The sequence below is a fragment of the Nelumbo nucifera genome, chromosome 2 (assembly GCF_055504915.1).
Source record: "Nelumbo nucifera cultivar China Antique chromosome 2, China Antique-T2T, whole genome shotgun sequence".
Classification (NCBI taxonomy): domain Eukaryota; kingdom Viridiplantae; phylum Streptophyta; class Magnoliopsida; order Proteales; family Nelumbonaceae; genus Nelumbo; species Nelumbo nucifera.
The window spans coordinates 12,023,888-12,040,504 of NC_142650.1; the positions used below are offsets into that span (position 1 = coordinate 12,023,888).

General features: G+C 32.6%; 1 protein-coding gene across 1 annotated transcript; it reads left to right on the top strand.

The window, feature by feature from the left end:
• Nucleotides 1-6,347: 6,347 nt before the first annotated feature.
• On the top strand, nucleotides 6,348-16,323 carry LOC104597261 (sorting nexin 2A-like). The gene is made up of 5 exons (XM_010258715.3): nucleotides 6,348-7,718; nucleotides 7,852-8,061; nucleotides 8,446-8,706; nucleotides 13,275-13,361; nucleotides 16,097-16,323. Exons 1-5 carry the CDS (start codon nucleotides 6,654-6,656, stop codon nucleotides 16,175-16,177), a joined length of 1,704 nt encoding a protein of 567 aa, XP_010257017.1. The 5' UTR covers nucleotides 6,348-6,653; the 3' UTR covers nucleotides 16,178-16,323.
• Nucleotides 16,324-16,617: the final 294 nt, after the last annotated feature.

Consider the following 16,617-nt stretch of genomic DNA (forward strand, 5'->3'; position numbering starts at 1 on the left):
ACTATATGTAAAAGTGTAAATGTAGAGTGAAAGTTTTTCATGACTAAAATTACCATCTATTTCTTTGTCCGATAATGGGTATAAAAGTCATTATTGCAGTTTTAATGTTGGTTTTATTGACTATTAAAACTCCCATATTTGTGTATTTATTCCACCTCTAATTGCAATGGTTGAAAATGTATTTCAATTATTACTTTTCACCTCATTTAATCTCCTTTCATCAAGTCTTATATTTAAAGTATCAACTCTCATTTCCTCTTATTAAATCCTATATTTAAGTTATTTTCACTAACAAATGCTACTAATTAGATATATGCCAATATTTTTAATAATATAATCCCATATATTTTAAAATTAAGTAAAAAACAAAACCATTATTTATCCAAGTGGTAACTAGGCAATTTAATCATCTGAATCAAATTGATCAACATATGAAGTCATAGTTATGAAATAAATTTTTTAAAACTGAAATAAATATAGAATATTATAAAATGTATACAAAAATAGGCACCTTTATGATATTTTTATTAGTCAAATTAAAAAAATAAGTGTAACATAAAATAATTATTTTTAGGGTAAAATACTTAAACATACCTTGAGGTTTCATAAATGCACCTTGTGTTTTTCTAAAGTACTTAAATGTATCTTATGGGATGACCCCACTAGACTTAAACATACCTTCCATCAACCAAACTTCACATGTGAATTGATTCAAGGCTTTTAAAATCCTATTTTGCTCGTTTGGTCATGAAAAGGAAAAGTGAGGTGGAAGAAAGAGAATAAAAAACACTAGAATATAGAAGAAAGAGAAGAAAATAACTTTGTTCCATTTTCCTAACTTACCACATCGGCCCATTGTATTATTCCAATAAAAGAAAATATGTTTTGGTCAAGTGCAATACAACTGTGTTGGAGTGTTACATTTATTCCATCATTGGTCCATTCAGTCATGCTAGTAAGTTTTTATTAGCAAATGAAGTACAACTTTGAACATTTGATACCAACAGATATGTTTAGCCCGGAAATTAACCTTAAGGACGTTAGATGTTAATTTGGAGAGAGGAGTAAAGAGATCTGTCAAGTATGTCGAAAGACCCAAAATTTGAGTAGCTAAAGCCCAGTTGAGAAAGAAGAGGGGATTTAAGGAGCTGTAAAGGATCGGATAATAAATGACAATAGTTGTAACTATGAATTATGTTGAGATAATTAAATTAAGTCATATACTTCGCTTTGTGCAATCGATCACCCATTTCCATCCATCAATAAGATTGCCATGTAAATGTTGGGGGTTGGAGACTTGGTGTTTTTTTGATATTTTTTATTGTATGGATTATTTACATGAGTTTGAAATTTTGAAAGAAAAGTGAAGGATAAAAAAAGTCACAATGTATATTTAAGTATTTTTTGAAAAACTCAAGGTACCATTAAGTCAATTTATGAAAACCTATGTTATGCTTAAGTCTTTTACCTGTACTTTTATTGATAATGAGAATGAAATACACAATTTAAAACTGACCAAAATTAAAATTATTTTGCTATTTGGCAAAGATCAAAAAGTTCAACTTTTGGGTCAAATGTGTTAACATTTAATGTCATAAACAAATTATAAAATTTAATAAAATATAAAAACACAGAAAATGAAAAAAAACATAAATTTTGTAAAAAAAAAACATTTAGGCACATGTATAATATCATATAATTACCATATTAAACAAAAAGTAAGTGTGGCATATCAAAATTATTTTAACACATAAAAATACAAAAAAAAAAGAACACATCTATGATTCTATATTTACACTATTATTAAAAATATGAATAAGATTGTAGAACATTATTTTGACTAAAATATTTGTTTTTTAATTTAGTCCATATTTAATTGCGAGGCTTAAATTATAAATTAAACTACTTCTTTCACCTTATTCAATTTCCTATATTTAAATATTACATTTTTTTTATAATTTGACAAAAATAAGATACACAAAAAAAAAAACATTACGAAGAGAATAATCTAACTAACTGGGTAGGCCTATCAATGATACTTGAAATTTTACAACTCGATTCAATTATCATATATTTGGATGATGTGTATATGTAACTAGATTAATAATAAAAAACAAAAAAGTACATATTTATATACATTTTGGATATATAATTACTATTATTACCATCATTTAAATTTGACACGTATAAAGCACGTGCACACTTACTAGTACTATATACAAAAGTGTGAATGCATAGTGAAAATTTTTTGACTAAAATTACCTTCTATTTATTTGTTTGATAAAGGGTATGTAAGCCATTTTATTATAAATTTAATTATAATTTTTTATGGCTACTAAAATGTCCATATTTGTTTATTTATTACATATTTAATTGTAAGGGTTGAAAATATAGCTTTAATTATTACTTTCCACCTCATTTAGTCCATTGTACTTAAAGGTATTAACTCTCATTTTCTCTTATTAAATCATATATTTAAGTTATTTTTCACCAATAATTTATTTAAGTTATGTTAGTGTTTTTAACAATATAAATCCATATATTTTAAAATAGGTTAAAAAACAAAACTATTTTTTATCAAAGTGGTGGCTAAGCAATTCAATTATCATAATCAAAATGATAAACCTATGAAATTATAGTTAGGTAATAAAATAAAAAAATAAAAAATAAATATAGAACATTACAGATATTAATAATGAAAAATGAAATATATACTTTAAAACTGACCAACAACGAAATTATTTTACTATTTTGCAAAGAACAATGGTTCAACTTTTGGGTGATCAAATGTGTTAACATTTATTGTTGTAAATAACTAATAAAAATATAAAAACACAAAAGAAAGTAAAAAATACATAAATGTTACAAAAAAATAATTTAGACACATGTATAATATTAATTAATTATCATATTAAACAAAAAGTAAGTGTGACATATCGGAATTATTTTTAACAAAAAAAAAAATATATATATATATATATAGAGAGAGAGAAAAAATTGAATACATCTATAATTCTATATTTACAATTGTACGCTGCTATTAAAGATATAAATAAGATCGTTGAACTTTCTTTTGTATAAAATACTCATTTATGAATTTAGTCCCTATTTAATTGTGAGGTTTAAATTGTAAATTGAACATTCGAATTACTATTTTCACCTCATTCAATTTTCTCTATTTAAATCTTACATTTCATTGATAAATGAACAAAAAAACACCAAATAATAATAATTCCAATTTTGGATACACTATTAGTATCATTATCATCATTTTAAATTACCGTTTACTAATATATATATATGTATATATGTATGTACTAGTAAACGTAGGTAATTTTAAATAATGATAATGATACTAATAATGTATGTAAACAAAAAATAAATAAAAATATATATTTATAAACAATATTTCGATACATTATTAGTATCATCATCATTTAAAATTACCACGTGCAAAGCACATGCACATTTAATAGTATATACATACGTTTCGTACATACATACATACATACATACATATGCATGTCAACAACCCTCTCCTTTCAACATATGCACTGATATATTTTCCCATTTTTCATTTGTTTTGTTTGTTTTAAAATATAAAATAATAGTCATAGTCATTAATAAAGCTGCATATCATAATCATTCATAAAGTTGCACACTATTTCCAAGAGAGAGGGAGAGAGTTATAACTCATGATACAAAGCCCTAATATCAATAAAATAACAAAGTATTATTAAATTAATAATAAGATAATAGTAAAATAATAGTGCCATAATAAAATGTTAATAAAATAATAATAGCAAACAAATATATTAGTTATTAAGTATAATAATAACGTATAAATAAAATATTAATATAACTAAGTGATATTACTAATAATAAAATAATAAAATACAAATATTATTATTAATAATTAAATATTATCAAGCACAACTAATATATTAACATAATATATTCATTATAAATACTAAGATATTAATTATTAATACTAATAAAATAATAATAACAATAAAGTACTAATAAAATAATAAAATATTAATAATTTTGTTGGTTGATTCAAATTCAAACTCCAATTGAACTAAAGTACAACAATCATAATCTAATTTTGATTGTCTATGAACCAAATATGTGCCAATAATAGGTGATTCTAATTCTAATTCCAAATGATTCCAATTATGGTCCTATTCGTGAACCAAATATACCCTAAAACAGATTTATCTTCTAAAAAATATTAATTTAAAATCCACTAAATTTGTTGTTTTGTGTTTTATTGTTTAACCTCAACCTATTTAGATTGGATCAAAATTGGATATCTAGTTTCCTCAATGGATTTGGATTCAAATCATAATTTGTGATATCAAATTGAATCATATTGGGATATAACTCAATTGCTCCACTAATTATCTATTTTCTCAATTACTCCATTATATTGTTTTTTTTTTGGGGGGGGGGCTTCTCTTTTTTCCTTCATTATTTTTATTATATTTTATCTCTTATCCTCGTTAATAATATAATAAACCAAAAGCAATTTTAATATGTAACAATCTTATTGTGTTTTAAATGACCCAAAAACTATAAGGTAAATAAGATAATTATTTTTAAAATACACATGTATAATAAATGCATATAAATATAAAATATTAAATTTATTATTATAATTTTTATATAATTACACATAATATCTATATGTATACATAATTATACTACACATATATACTAATATTCTGTTATTAGAGGTGGAATTTTATCAAATCGGATGAGGTTAAATTTGCATCCAATTCAATTATTTATCAAGTGCAAGTTCTAACATCAAAAGCATGGATTATCGAATTCGAAGTCTAATTAGGTATTTGACTTTTGGAGTCCAATGATGGCCTTGGTGGATAGGGCCCAAGTTAAGCAACTCCCAAATTCAACGTGGAAGTTAAATGCATATATGGTAAATGTTATTATATAATATTTAGATAGTAAGTTTGTTATATATATATACAATACATAAAATTAAGCAAAAAAAAAAATCATAGTTTCATAATTAACATGGGTAAGCCTGTCAACATCTTAAGCCTATATGAATATTATTACGCTTGAGGTGTGGGCAAGGTTAGACCAGGCAACCTTAAAAACTATTAATAGACTATAAAAGTTAGATTGGAGGGGGCTTAAATCTAATTGAAAATGTCAAATTGCTCTTAGGAGTGCAACTTTGGAGGGTTGGGCCACGATGAAGATCAACTCAAGCCTAACTCAGTCTTAAACCTCGAGCTTGGGCTTAGATTAAATTAATTATGACTAAAAAAGTTAATTTATAGATTAATTTAGTTATGATTATAGCCTAATTTTATATGTTTACTAATGCTTAAGTATTTTAAATATTTAAATAATATTTACAAAAAGTTATAACATTTAATCATTAATAAAATAAAGTTAAAAAAGGAACACCAATAGGTAGTATGGAAAAATAATTATATTATTAAGTAATTATCAATACTAAATTACTAAATTATTAATATAATTAATCCAAAATTACTAAATGGTTTCTATAACAAATTATTAAAATAAAAATCAATTATTTTAAACACCATTGTATTCCTTTTCTAATTATAAATTATGATTGTTTTTTCTTTTTTTTAATAACTAAATCCCATACATCACACAAATCCCCACTAATTATATTATGATACGGGCCAGGGTAGAGATTAGCTTTTATAAGGCAAACCTATACCCACGTCGTTCTAACAGCCTTTCCCAATCTTGCCTTGGGAATTTAAGGTCATAAAATATAGCACACAAGTATTGAGATATTCTCAAAGAGAGCTACTCGAACGGGCTTTGCCTTTGACTGAAGCCTAACTCGCGAGGGCAAAAATATCATCATTGAATACATGCGCGCGTACACTGAACGCCGGTCCACAATAAACACCTTTGTCTTTGATGGTCCATCATCACCCATGGCCCAACAACCTCTCTCTCTAGGGTGAACAGAGAACTGAGAACCCACCCTATCAACAACCACCAAATATTATTGAACGTTTCTCCACGTACGAAATTAGATGGATAATACGGCCTCTGGCACCGTCGGTGCACTCATCCACGTATTTCTAGTTCGCAGTGGAGTTGGGAGTTGGGACAACGGAAAAAGTTTGTCCGGTACTCAATAAATTTTTAGGTCTATATACCGTTGATCGCGAGATCAACGGCGTAGCAATCTTTGCCACCATATGGTTCTCTAGGTCATTTGGCCACTTGATCAGACAAAACCCGGCCCAATGGCCAAAACAGCCCCCAACCCACGACGTCCCAAATACAGTCTCGTTGTTAAAAAGACTATTATATACCCTTATTTCGATTTCCCGATCCATCGCTCATTTCTGATGCCCGAAGCCACGTGCAGCTCCACCACTGATATTTCTTCCTGTTTGTCTTCCTTCCTTCTTCCTCTTTTCTTCCATTCCGGCGCAAGATAGCCTCCATGGCAAACGCATGAGTCAGAGTTTCTCATTGCCCTCTGCAATTTCCTGGATTAGAATTCCTATCCACTTCTATTTCTTAGATTTTTTTCACTATGAAGCTCAGGACGCTTTAGAATTTTTCACTTTCCTTTATTGCAAACTATTCTGTTATTTCACTGTTCAATTTAAAATCGGAACAAGATGATGGGTTCTGGTAACCAGGACTTCGATGAAGCCCAGCTGTTTGCATCTCGAGAGGAAATGGAGAGCCTCATTCTCGATGAGCCTTCGAACGGAAAATCTTTCTCTGATTACCGGAGCGCGATGTCTTCTGTCTCTGTCTCTGAAACTCACCATCCATTGTCGCCGCCAATCGTCGGCATAGGAGACAGCGACGACCCCCTGCTGTCGTCTCCATCTTACAACAGAGACCATCGAAACCCTAATATATCCGAGAACTCGTACCTGGAACCCCCATCTTACGCAGATGTCATCTTCAGTCCGTTCAGCGATAAGAATGGCGAGGTGAACGGAGTCGAGAACCCTATCTATGATTCAGGAAAATCCGGAGTTCTATCGAGATCAGCTTCGTCGAATTCTGAGTACTTCAAGATTTCGGTGTCAAATCCTGTAAAAGAGCAGGAGACCTCGAATTCGCTTGTTCCTGGAGGAAACACTTACTATACGTATCTGATCACGACGAGAACTAACATGCCCGAGTTTGGTGGATCGGAGTTCAGCGTGCGGAGGCGCTTCAAAGATGTGGTAACATTGTCCGATCGGTTATCGGAGTCTTACAGAGGTTTCTTTATTCCACCGCGACCGGATAAGAATGTAGTGGAGAGTCAGGTCATGCAGAAGCAGGAATTCGTGGAGCAGAGGCGGGTGGCCTTGGAGAAGTATTTGTCTCGATTGGCAGCACATCCGGTGATCAAGAAGAGTGAGGAGCTTAGGGTGTTTTTACAGGTTCAGGGGAAACTTCCATTGCCAACGACTACCGATGTGGCTTCCAGGATGCTTGATGGTGCGGTCAAGCTTCCAAAGCAGTTGTTTGGGGAATCTGCTAGTGTAGTTGCTCCGCATGAGGTTGTGCAGCCCGCCAAAGGAGGAAGGGACCTGTTGAGGATCTTTAAGGAATTGAAGCAGTCAGTAGCCAATGATTGGGGTGGCACGAAGCCGCCAGTAGTCGAGGAAGATAAGGAGTTTCTAGAGAAGAAGGAGAAGTTGCAGGATCTCGAGCAGCAGCTCAGCAATGCATCTCAGCAGGTAGTTTGACTTGTATGTTTTTCATATTTATTTGGTTTTCTTTTCACTATTTTTTTTATTTTTATTTTTAAATTTGGAACCCTTGGAAAGTTGGTTTTCACCAGGATGTTGTATCCTTACTCTGGCTGTGCAGGCTGAGTCTCTTGTCAAGGCCCAACAGGACATTGGAGAAACAATGGGGGAATTGGGTCTAGCATTTATTAAACTAACAAAATTTGAAACGGAGGAGGCCGTAAACAATTCTCAAAGAATACGAGCTGCTGATATGAAACGCGTGGCAACAGCTGCAGTTAAAGCAAGCAGATTCTATCGGGAATCAAATGCTCAGACAGTAAAGTATTTGGTAAAGTACAATCCTTTTGTTACTGATTGAAGTTATAAGTTTGAACTTAAAAATGTAAGCCGATGTTGCATTAAGGTTTGGATATTCTTTTCCTTTTGACAAGTTATAGGTTTGAATATTCTGAATTTCCTGTACAAAATATCTTTTAGTGGATTTATCAAGTTAGTTGAGAAATTTCTAAATTCATAAGAAAATTGATTTCATACTCTGTATTTGAAAGCATTTCAAAATTGAATCAACAGATATTAATTCATAGTCTCTTGTCAAGTTTCTGAAACATCTTATTAGCGATGAATGAAAGTGGTGATTTTAGTCCAAGGGTTTTGTGCTTCAGTATGGTATTGCTGTTTTTGTTATACTTGAATCAAATTGTGTATCTTGCAGGACACACTTCATGAATATCTTGGATTGATGCTAGCTGTCCACAGTGCATTCTCAGATAGGTCAAGTGCTTTATTGACAGTACAAACTCTTCTATCAGAACTGTCTTCCTTGCATTCAAGGGCTGAAAAACTTGAAACTGCATCATCCAAAATATTCGGTGGCGACAGATCCAGGATTCGCAAAATAGAAGAGCTGAAAGAAACTATAAAAGTTACTGAGGATGCTAAAAGTTGTGCAGTTAGAGAATATGAAAGGATCAAGGTAATTTGTGTATTCCTGATATTCTCAAAATGCACCTGAAACTGATGCTATTTTTTTTGTTATTTTATTGTGGTTATTGGTTTATTGGCAATTTCTGTAAAAGGTTGTTAGGATCTCTAATGTGTTGTTTGGTGACAGTTATTATTATTCCAAAGTAATGGTGTAGTTGATAAAAAAATGACTTAATGGTGTTAAACACTTGAAGCCTTCCATGATGTAGAGAACCTGTGTCTTACATATATAAAACCTTGCTTGGTGCCAAGAAAACTGATCAATCTTTTAAGAGAGAAGGAAGGCTACTAAAATCTGGTTTGAAATCTTGTCTATCATAAATCACTATACAATGTCATAACATTTTTGGTAACATGCCGTGCCATAACTTAAAAACTTTAGTTTATATATATAATTTTGGAGGGTCTATGGTTCAATGCTTCTGCAGTACAGAAATATAATGTAATTCACTTGTAGTCAGTGAAATCAGAGTCATGAAGGCAAATGCTACTCTCATAATTGCAGTTCCTCTTTCTAGAGATGCTATATTTTCAGAGTAGCAATTTAAGTTTTGCACGTACTTTCAGCTTTGATATTTGCTCAATATTATCAAAAGCAAAGAGCAAAAGATTAAATATAGATAGGGAAAAATATGGTGTAGGACAATTTTTCTGTATGTATCCGTTATAAAATTATACATGTATGTATACATAGTATACATGCATATATACATATGTATTTATACTAATATGGTACAGAGAAGTTCATGTCCAGGTTGGTTTCAAGAATTGAAAATATTGTATGCTTTTCTATATGTAACAAAAATGACATTTTTTGGTAACAAAGTTAGAATCTATTACGAATGCTCGTATGTAATTATGTATAAATATAATTATATCTATATATTTGTCATGAACAAACATATATAGTACATTGTTTAGAATTCAAGTAGTTATCAATACGTCTTGAATTGGAATTATATTTAAAATAATGGCATGCTATTATATACTTAACTGGACTGATCTATAGTGGAATTAGATATGAAATGTGAAGAACATCTTCATATGCCGTCCATGTGTGTACATTTCCCAATACTCACATGTAATAATTTCTGTTGCTAATCTAAAATAAAGAAAAAGAATCCTTATTTTGGGAATATTTTTCAAATGCTATTGTTATTTCATACCCAAATAGTTTGTTAAAGATATATTTATTTAGGATAATATAAACTCATTGGTTTTATATAGTCCAGGAGTGGAGAATATGCCGCATCTAGAAATAGGAAGTCTTGCACCATCTCCATGGAATGCTTTAAGTTAGCTTAGGGATGACTTTTATTTTAGGGTGCTTTCTTTCATGGATGTATGTCTTGCGTTCAGCTTCCAATGAGACTTTGACCTGCATGAATTCTAAGGATGCTTTCTACATGTAATCAATCCCATTTGAGTAACAACCAATATGATGGGTTGTCAAATGCTATTTGTGCATTTTAAGCCAGCAATGATGGAGAATAAGAATGATGAGTAGGCTTGATGCAGGAACTGTTGATGTCAGCTGAAGTGGATGAACTGAAAGTCTTATTGCTTTACCTTTTAGTGAAAAAGTTTTTAAGGAGGTTGTAAGCTCCTTAATGGATGAAGCTGAAGTTGGGTTGATTACTATACCCTCAGATGTTTTATTAGTTAATTATTTTATCCACTAAAAGTCAAAGCAATTGGTCATTCAGTTCAGCGGCTTCATCCATTTTCAAACAGCCCCTGAATGCTTATAATATACTATGATTTGCTAGGGAAACACATTTAAGTGATGAGTACAATTTTGTCATTCATTCACATGGTAATCTTGATGATCTCTAACAGGCATGTTAAGGTGGCCATATTGTTGATGTGCTAAGTCATGTAATATTGTTATTTGTTAAAATAAGAAATGCTCTTGCACTAGCAGGATGGAGCAGTTTTGCCTGTTTTGCAAGTTTTCGTTCACAATTAAGGCCAAGCATTTGGTTAATTATCAAATGAAAGATGGGCAATTTGGCCCTGCACAGAAACTCATAGAGGTTAAAGTTTCTTTTAGTTTTATTTTTTATTATTTTTTAATATTTTTTTAATATTAAGTTCAGGATTCAATCCTTTTTGCATACCTGATGGCATAGAATATTTCCAAGAACAAAATATTAAACTACAACAGCGAATTGTTGTCAGCAAGCCAAAGGCCATTGAATTGTTTTATGCACTTGGGGTGATACGATATATGGCTACTGAGAGGATATTATGACAGTTTAGCTCTTTGAGCCACTAATAAGACATATGTTACAGAACAGCTCATGGAACTGTACGATACTGCCTGCTAGGCTTAAGAAAAGTGGTAAATATCAATCTAACTGTACAGTTATGGCAAGACAAAAATGGCTGGCTTGCTGTGAGCTTATAGCTACTCTGCTCATGTTAAATATAATATCTACTGGTTGCTCATTAAAATGAAACAGAATATACCTTGTAGCTGCTTAGTGAAAAAATGGAGAATTACCCATGTTAATTATGCCCTAATTACATTTATTCCTTAATTGCTCATATCCTTTCCATTGTATTCGTCCTCTTCAATTGTTATAATAGTCTGTTTCCTAAGAAATGGCTGTTATTATCTTAAAAAGAGAGAATAAAACCATTGGAAGTGGAGACTACAAATAATGAAATATGACATGCTAAAGATAATATTATATTGGCAATTATTAGACAAATATAACATTTTAGCGCAATAAATATTGCAGACTTCTGAGATGGTGCCTGTTGCCTTGATCAAGGGTATCTCATAGTCACCAAATGCAAGCACCTTGCGGAAATCTTCTCATCTTGGTGAAGCAAATTTTGGTGCATTTCGACTCAATTAAGAACTGAAAGTGCCTGTGACAATTATGTATAATGATAGCTTTCTAGAGTGCCAGATGAAATGCTTCTGCTTGATGAATTTTCTGTTGTATTAACTTTGATCAAGTGCAGTAGTGTATGAGAAAGATTGGAAGCGAGAGACAAAAAAGAACTATTAAATGGATTGCCTACTAGTTTATCTTTGAATTATGGTTTATGGAAAAAAGCGGATTTGCTGGGTTTTCTGGAATTAAAACGAGGGGTTTATGAGGAGTGTCAAGCAGAGGCTTTGGTAGAGGAAGGTGATGTAGAGTATGAAAGAGTCTCTAATGTGTTCACATCCTCTAGGATAATAGAAGTATCTTGTTCTTTGTGATTAAGGTGGATGTTTTCAAGCTGTTATGACTTTAAGGGTTTGTCTATGGTGTTGGGTTTTTTGTTTGGATGGGAGCTGGAGGTGAGAGTTGGAGCACCCTTGATTTGCTTTCTCTGTTTTTAGCCTGGTTTGAGAGGATTGCTTCTAGGTGGTGGGGGTGTCTTCTAGGTTGGTGGGACTGGTATGTTGAAATCATCTACTGGTAACATATCTTTCTCTGGTGTTCTGTTCTTGTTGGGATATTGATTCCCTGGACATCTAGCTCTTGAACCCCAATTGAACTGCTCTTCACATGCTGAGACAATGCTGAGACAAACACTTGGAGAAGTGTTTTTATGCCCAACCTGAGTTCATCAAGAATGGTTACTCCATCAAATTTCTATACTTTTCTCCCCCTATCCCCATCTCCACCTCAAAATCATCTTGTATCCTTTAGTAAGTTGTATCGATGACTCAACAGAACTATTATTTCCCTATAGTCTCCTAGGTTAAGAAGTTAATGGGGGGGAAATAGATGTTCTGCCTTGAGGTTTATATTTTTATTGCACATGTGGTTTATGACAATGAAACAGTGAAGACAATGAGACCTTTCTTTGACAAATTTCTGCATAGTAACTTGTGAGATATGGAATACTTGTGATTTGAGATGGTTTAATGGGAGTTACCGAATTTAGTTCCTGGAAAGGATTTTCCCCAAGAGTTAGTAGTTGAGGATTTAATAAGGAAAAGTGTAGTTTCCTTTCAATTTACCAAAATGGAGTAATTCCCTGTGTTGATATTTAGATGTAAAATGTGATGCCTTTTTGAACTCTCAGGGCTCAATGTTAATCAAGCTAGTGTGGGGACAGGGTATGTTTCCTAAGCTATCATTCCTTCTTTATGCTAGCATGCAAATAGCGTTTTGGTTCTGTGTGTGTATATGTCTGGCATTATTAATTCATGATTACATGCTCATAGCACTTTCTTCTTGTGTTCACAGCTTGAGTATGAAACTAGAATTAGAATATAATAATGCCTATTTTCCTGGTTCATGCGATAGCACTATATTGCTATCCTGTTAATGGACCTCGTTAAGTTTTTTGGTTATTCATTGAAAGCAACTGTTTATTTTGCATGGTGCCATTTCTGTTGACATTCTCTTTAAATTTTGTTAAAGCATTCACCTTAACACCCTAATTTAACAGTCAATCTTTTGGCAACTTTTTGATTTTATTTTAGCATAACATCCTCATTTGGAAGTCAACCTTTCTGCAAAATTAATCTTTGTTCTTTAATTTATTTCTGAGTAGTTCTTTCTGGAATCTTTGAAATATGATCTAAAATGTTGTAAAATGCAGGAAAACAATCGAAATGAACTTGAGAGGCTAGACAGAGAAAGACGTAATGACTTCTTGGGCATGCTGAAAGGGTTTGTAATTAATCAGGTATTTTTCCTTCACATTGTCCTTTTCTAATTTATCTGTTTAAGGAAGTTGGGATCTGACATAAGTCATGCTGACACGCTGTATTCAATGAGTTATCTTAACCACACGAATAAGAAGGTTTCATAGCATCTGGTTACAAAAACTTTGATCTAACAATGAAAGACAATATCTTTAAAAGTCCCAGGGATTTAAGCCACAGATCAAATGGATTTCTGCTTCTCATAGGAAAATAAGGCATTTATTGGTTTACTGTAGAGTCCTTTTGACCCAAGATCGATGGGCAGGCACATCATACAGGATATGTTAAACATGCATTCCCCCAGAAATGAACTTGCGTTAGGATTAGAATTAGGATGGTGGCAAAAGAGTTAAATAAACCTTTGCCTTAATGTTATGATCATTGTTGTTGTGGTTGTTGTTATATTATTATTTACTAAGGTTCCATGGCACAGAAAGCTAGAATAGGTGGTAGGTGCTGAATTTATGTGATCCTTTGTTTTTATATGAGTAATTGATCATCTTTATTCATTATCAATAACTTATCATCTTTATTCATTACCAACAACTAATCATCTTTATTGATGTAGGGAAAGAATGGCATATGTACAGTGTGATTACTGATGGAATACCTTAAAGCTAGACTGTCAGCCTAACATTATCAACTGTTTTCATTAGTGTTACAAAACCTGGATCCGAGGTTGAACTGTTTCCCTTTGGATCAATGGGTCAACCCGTGATATCATCAATATAAAAAATAAAAAACCCAGTAGTAACCTGCTGAATGGGTCAATGGTTCTGTTGTCTGGGTTGGTTAAATCAATAGGTTTTTGTAATATGCTACATTAGAGGTTGACCCGAAATTGTTCTCTTACTTCCCCTGTTTGCCCTTATCCTAGCCAGAGCATCAACTAGGCTATTGGTATAACTGTATACCCATGTATAAGTAGCAGTTATGTAGCATCCCTCATAAGATGTCTGTACTGCCATGGAACTTGGCTGATAATTTTCAGCCAACTCACAACAACTTTGGAGTTCCCTTTCAGTGCTACGTTTCTGAACCCAATTTGCCACCCAATACCAACCTCTTAGTGCCATCCGTCAAGAATGGTGCAAAGATCTCCATGTTTTAAGCCAATGAACAACTTAATCAAAATGTTCTCAATAAAGGTTTCCTTGGTTTCGGATCTTTCTCAGAATATTCTCTTGTTGCTTTCCTCCCAAATGTTACAAAGAACTGCTGACCTAACATCTATCGATACATTATCTTCCCTCCTTTGGTGGATGGGTTGAAGAATGACGTGATGAATGCATCAATTCTGTGGCCATCAGTCTCTCTTGGAACATGATGAGAGAATTCAGGGTTGAAGGGGAGGCTTTAGGTGCTACAGAAAATGGATACCTCTGGTGGAGGATTGCAGAGCACTTCAGATGCATTGGTGTAGGATTAGAACTGTGTCAACTAATATGAGTGGGTTAAATAAGAGAAGAATAGATGGCTGTCCTACTCCTGCAAGGTCTAAGGCTGAGCAAAAGACTAAACATGAGAAACATAGCATGGAAGGAGATTCTGGAATTGTGGGAGGTGGTTAAGGAAAAATAGTCAAGGTTCATGACATCACAAGCATACATTAAGAGGGAGGATAAGAAGCCTAATAAGAGAATCAGGAGCAACAGTTCAGTTGGTGCCAAGATCATCTAATACATGATTCAGTTGCAAGACAAGGGGTCAAAAGGGAACAGAATAATTGTTTTTTTTTTGGGGGGGGGTAATCGATGGTGAAACATGAAATGAAAAGAAGGGTTAGGTAGTGAAGACTAGCCTAACAAAAAGGCAAATCCGTACGTAGATAACATTCTTTTTCATAATCAATAAAGTTACACTATTAAAAATAAAAAAAAGACTGGATTTAAGTAAATCCAATGCATGATTGCATTTCGGTTGATCATGTTAGTTGGCTAACTATTTGAGAACTTAGAGATTGCATGTGATTTGTCTGTAAGTAGGCCTACCAGAGAGCTTAGCTGGGTCAAACACTCATTTTAATGGCACAATGTTCCATTGCGGTGTATACATTATCAGAACATTATGTATTGCATTGTAAATTTGTAATCTTTCATTCTTTTTTTTTTTTATGTGGGCTTCATCTGAAATGACAATTATAATCTGTGGTATAAGATTGACATTATAAGGGGTACAATGCATGCAATATAATTTTTGTTTGCAATTTTATCTTTCTTTATTTTTTATTGCCCTTGCTAGGTATGCCGTATGCATTGTTATTGCTATTCCTTTAATTTTTAATCTTTATCTTTTTTTATTTTTATGTGAAACCCATCTGAAATGGTACAAATACCAGATGCATAGTGCATGATGCATTATGAGGGAGTACAACACATTTTGTTTTATATCTTTTAATTTATTTTTTCATTTACCCATACCAAGCATGGGCTGTTAGCTAGCATTAGGATTAATTTGACATGTACTAACTAGCTGGGAGTGATGCTGCTTACTTTGTTGATTCATTTGCATACTACACATTATCATATGCTATCACTTTGCTATTTAGCTAGAAATACGTCATATTTAAACTGCTTCGTAGCTTTCACATGTGATGTTCTCTGCGTGGTGATAAAGTTGAATTGTAATCAGATCAGTTTATCTTCTTTCTTTCTTAATGGAGTTTTGTTATGGCTATCTTCTGTGTTTAAGTAGGGTTATGTTCATTTATTTACAGGTGGGATATGCAGAGAAAATAGCAAATGTGTGGGCAAATGTTGCAGAAGAAACAAGTGGGTACACGAAAGAGAGCAGTTAAAATCTGATTGTAAAATTTAGCCCCCCCTTTAAATATCTGCTGTCTTCCTCCTCCCTTCTATTGCATTTGTGTACATTACTAGGAAATAACGACACGTTCATTCTCCATTGTAATAAAGGAGAGTACTTGGTAGAATTATCTTGAAATTTGTCGAACTTTTCTTGGATCTGCTACCGACGTAGTTGCCTGGTGCAACTATGAAATGTTGCTTATGAACGCTCTCTAACGAGGACAGGGACCTGGTGGCGGATATGACAAAGATTTGTCGTCCTTTTTTAGTTTTTATTGGTTCTGCTACAAAAGTTATTGCCTTGTCTAACCATAAAATGCTGCTTCTCAATGCTACAAAAATTGCAGGTAGCTCTGGCTGGGTATAACCAAATGTCTTTCATTCACATGCAGCACCTAATGAGACTGATTATTTTTGTGTTGTGTTTGAA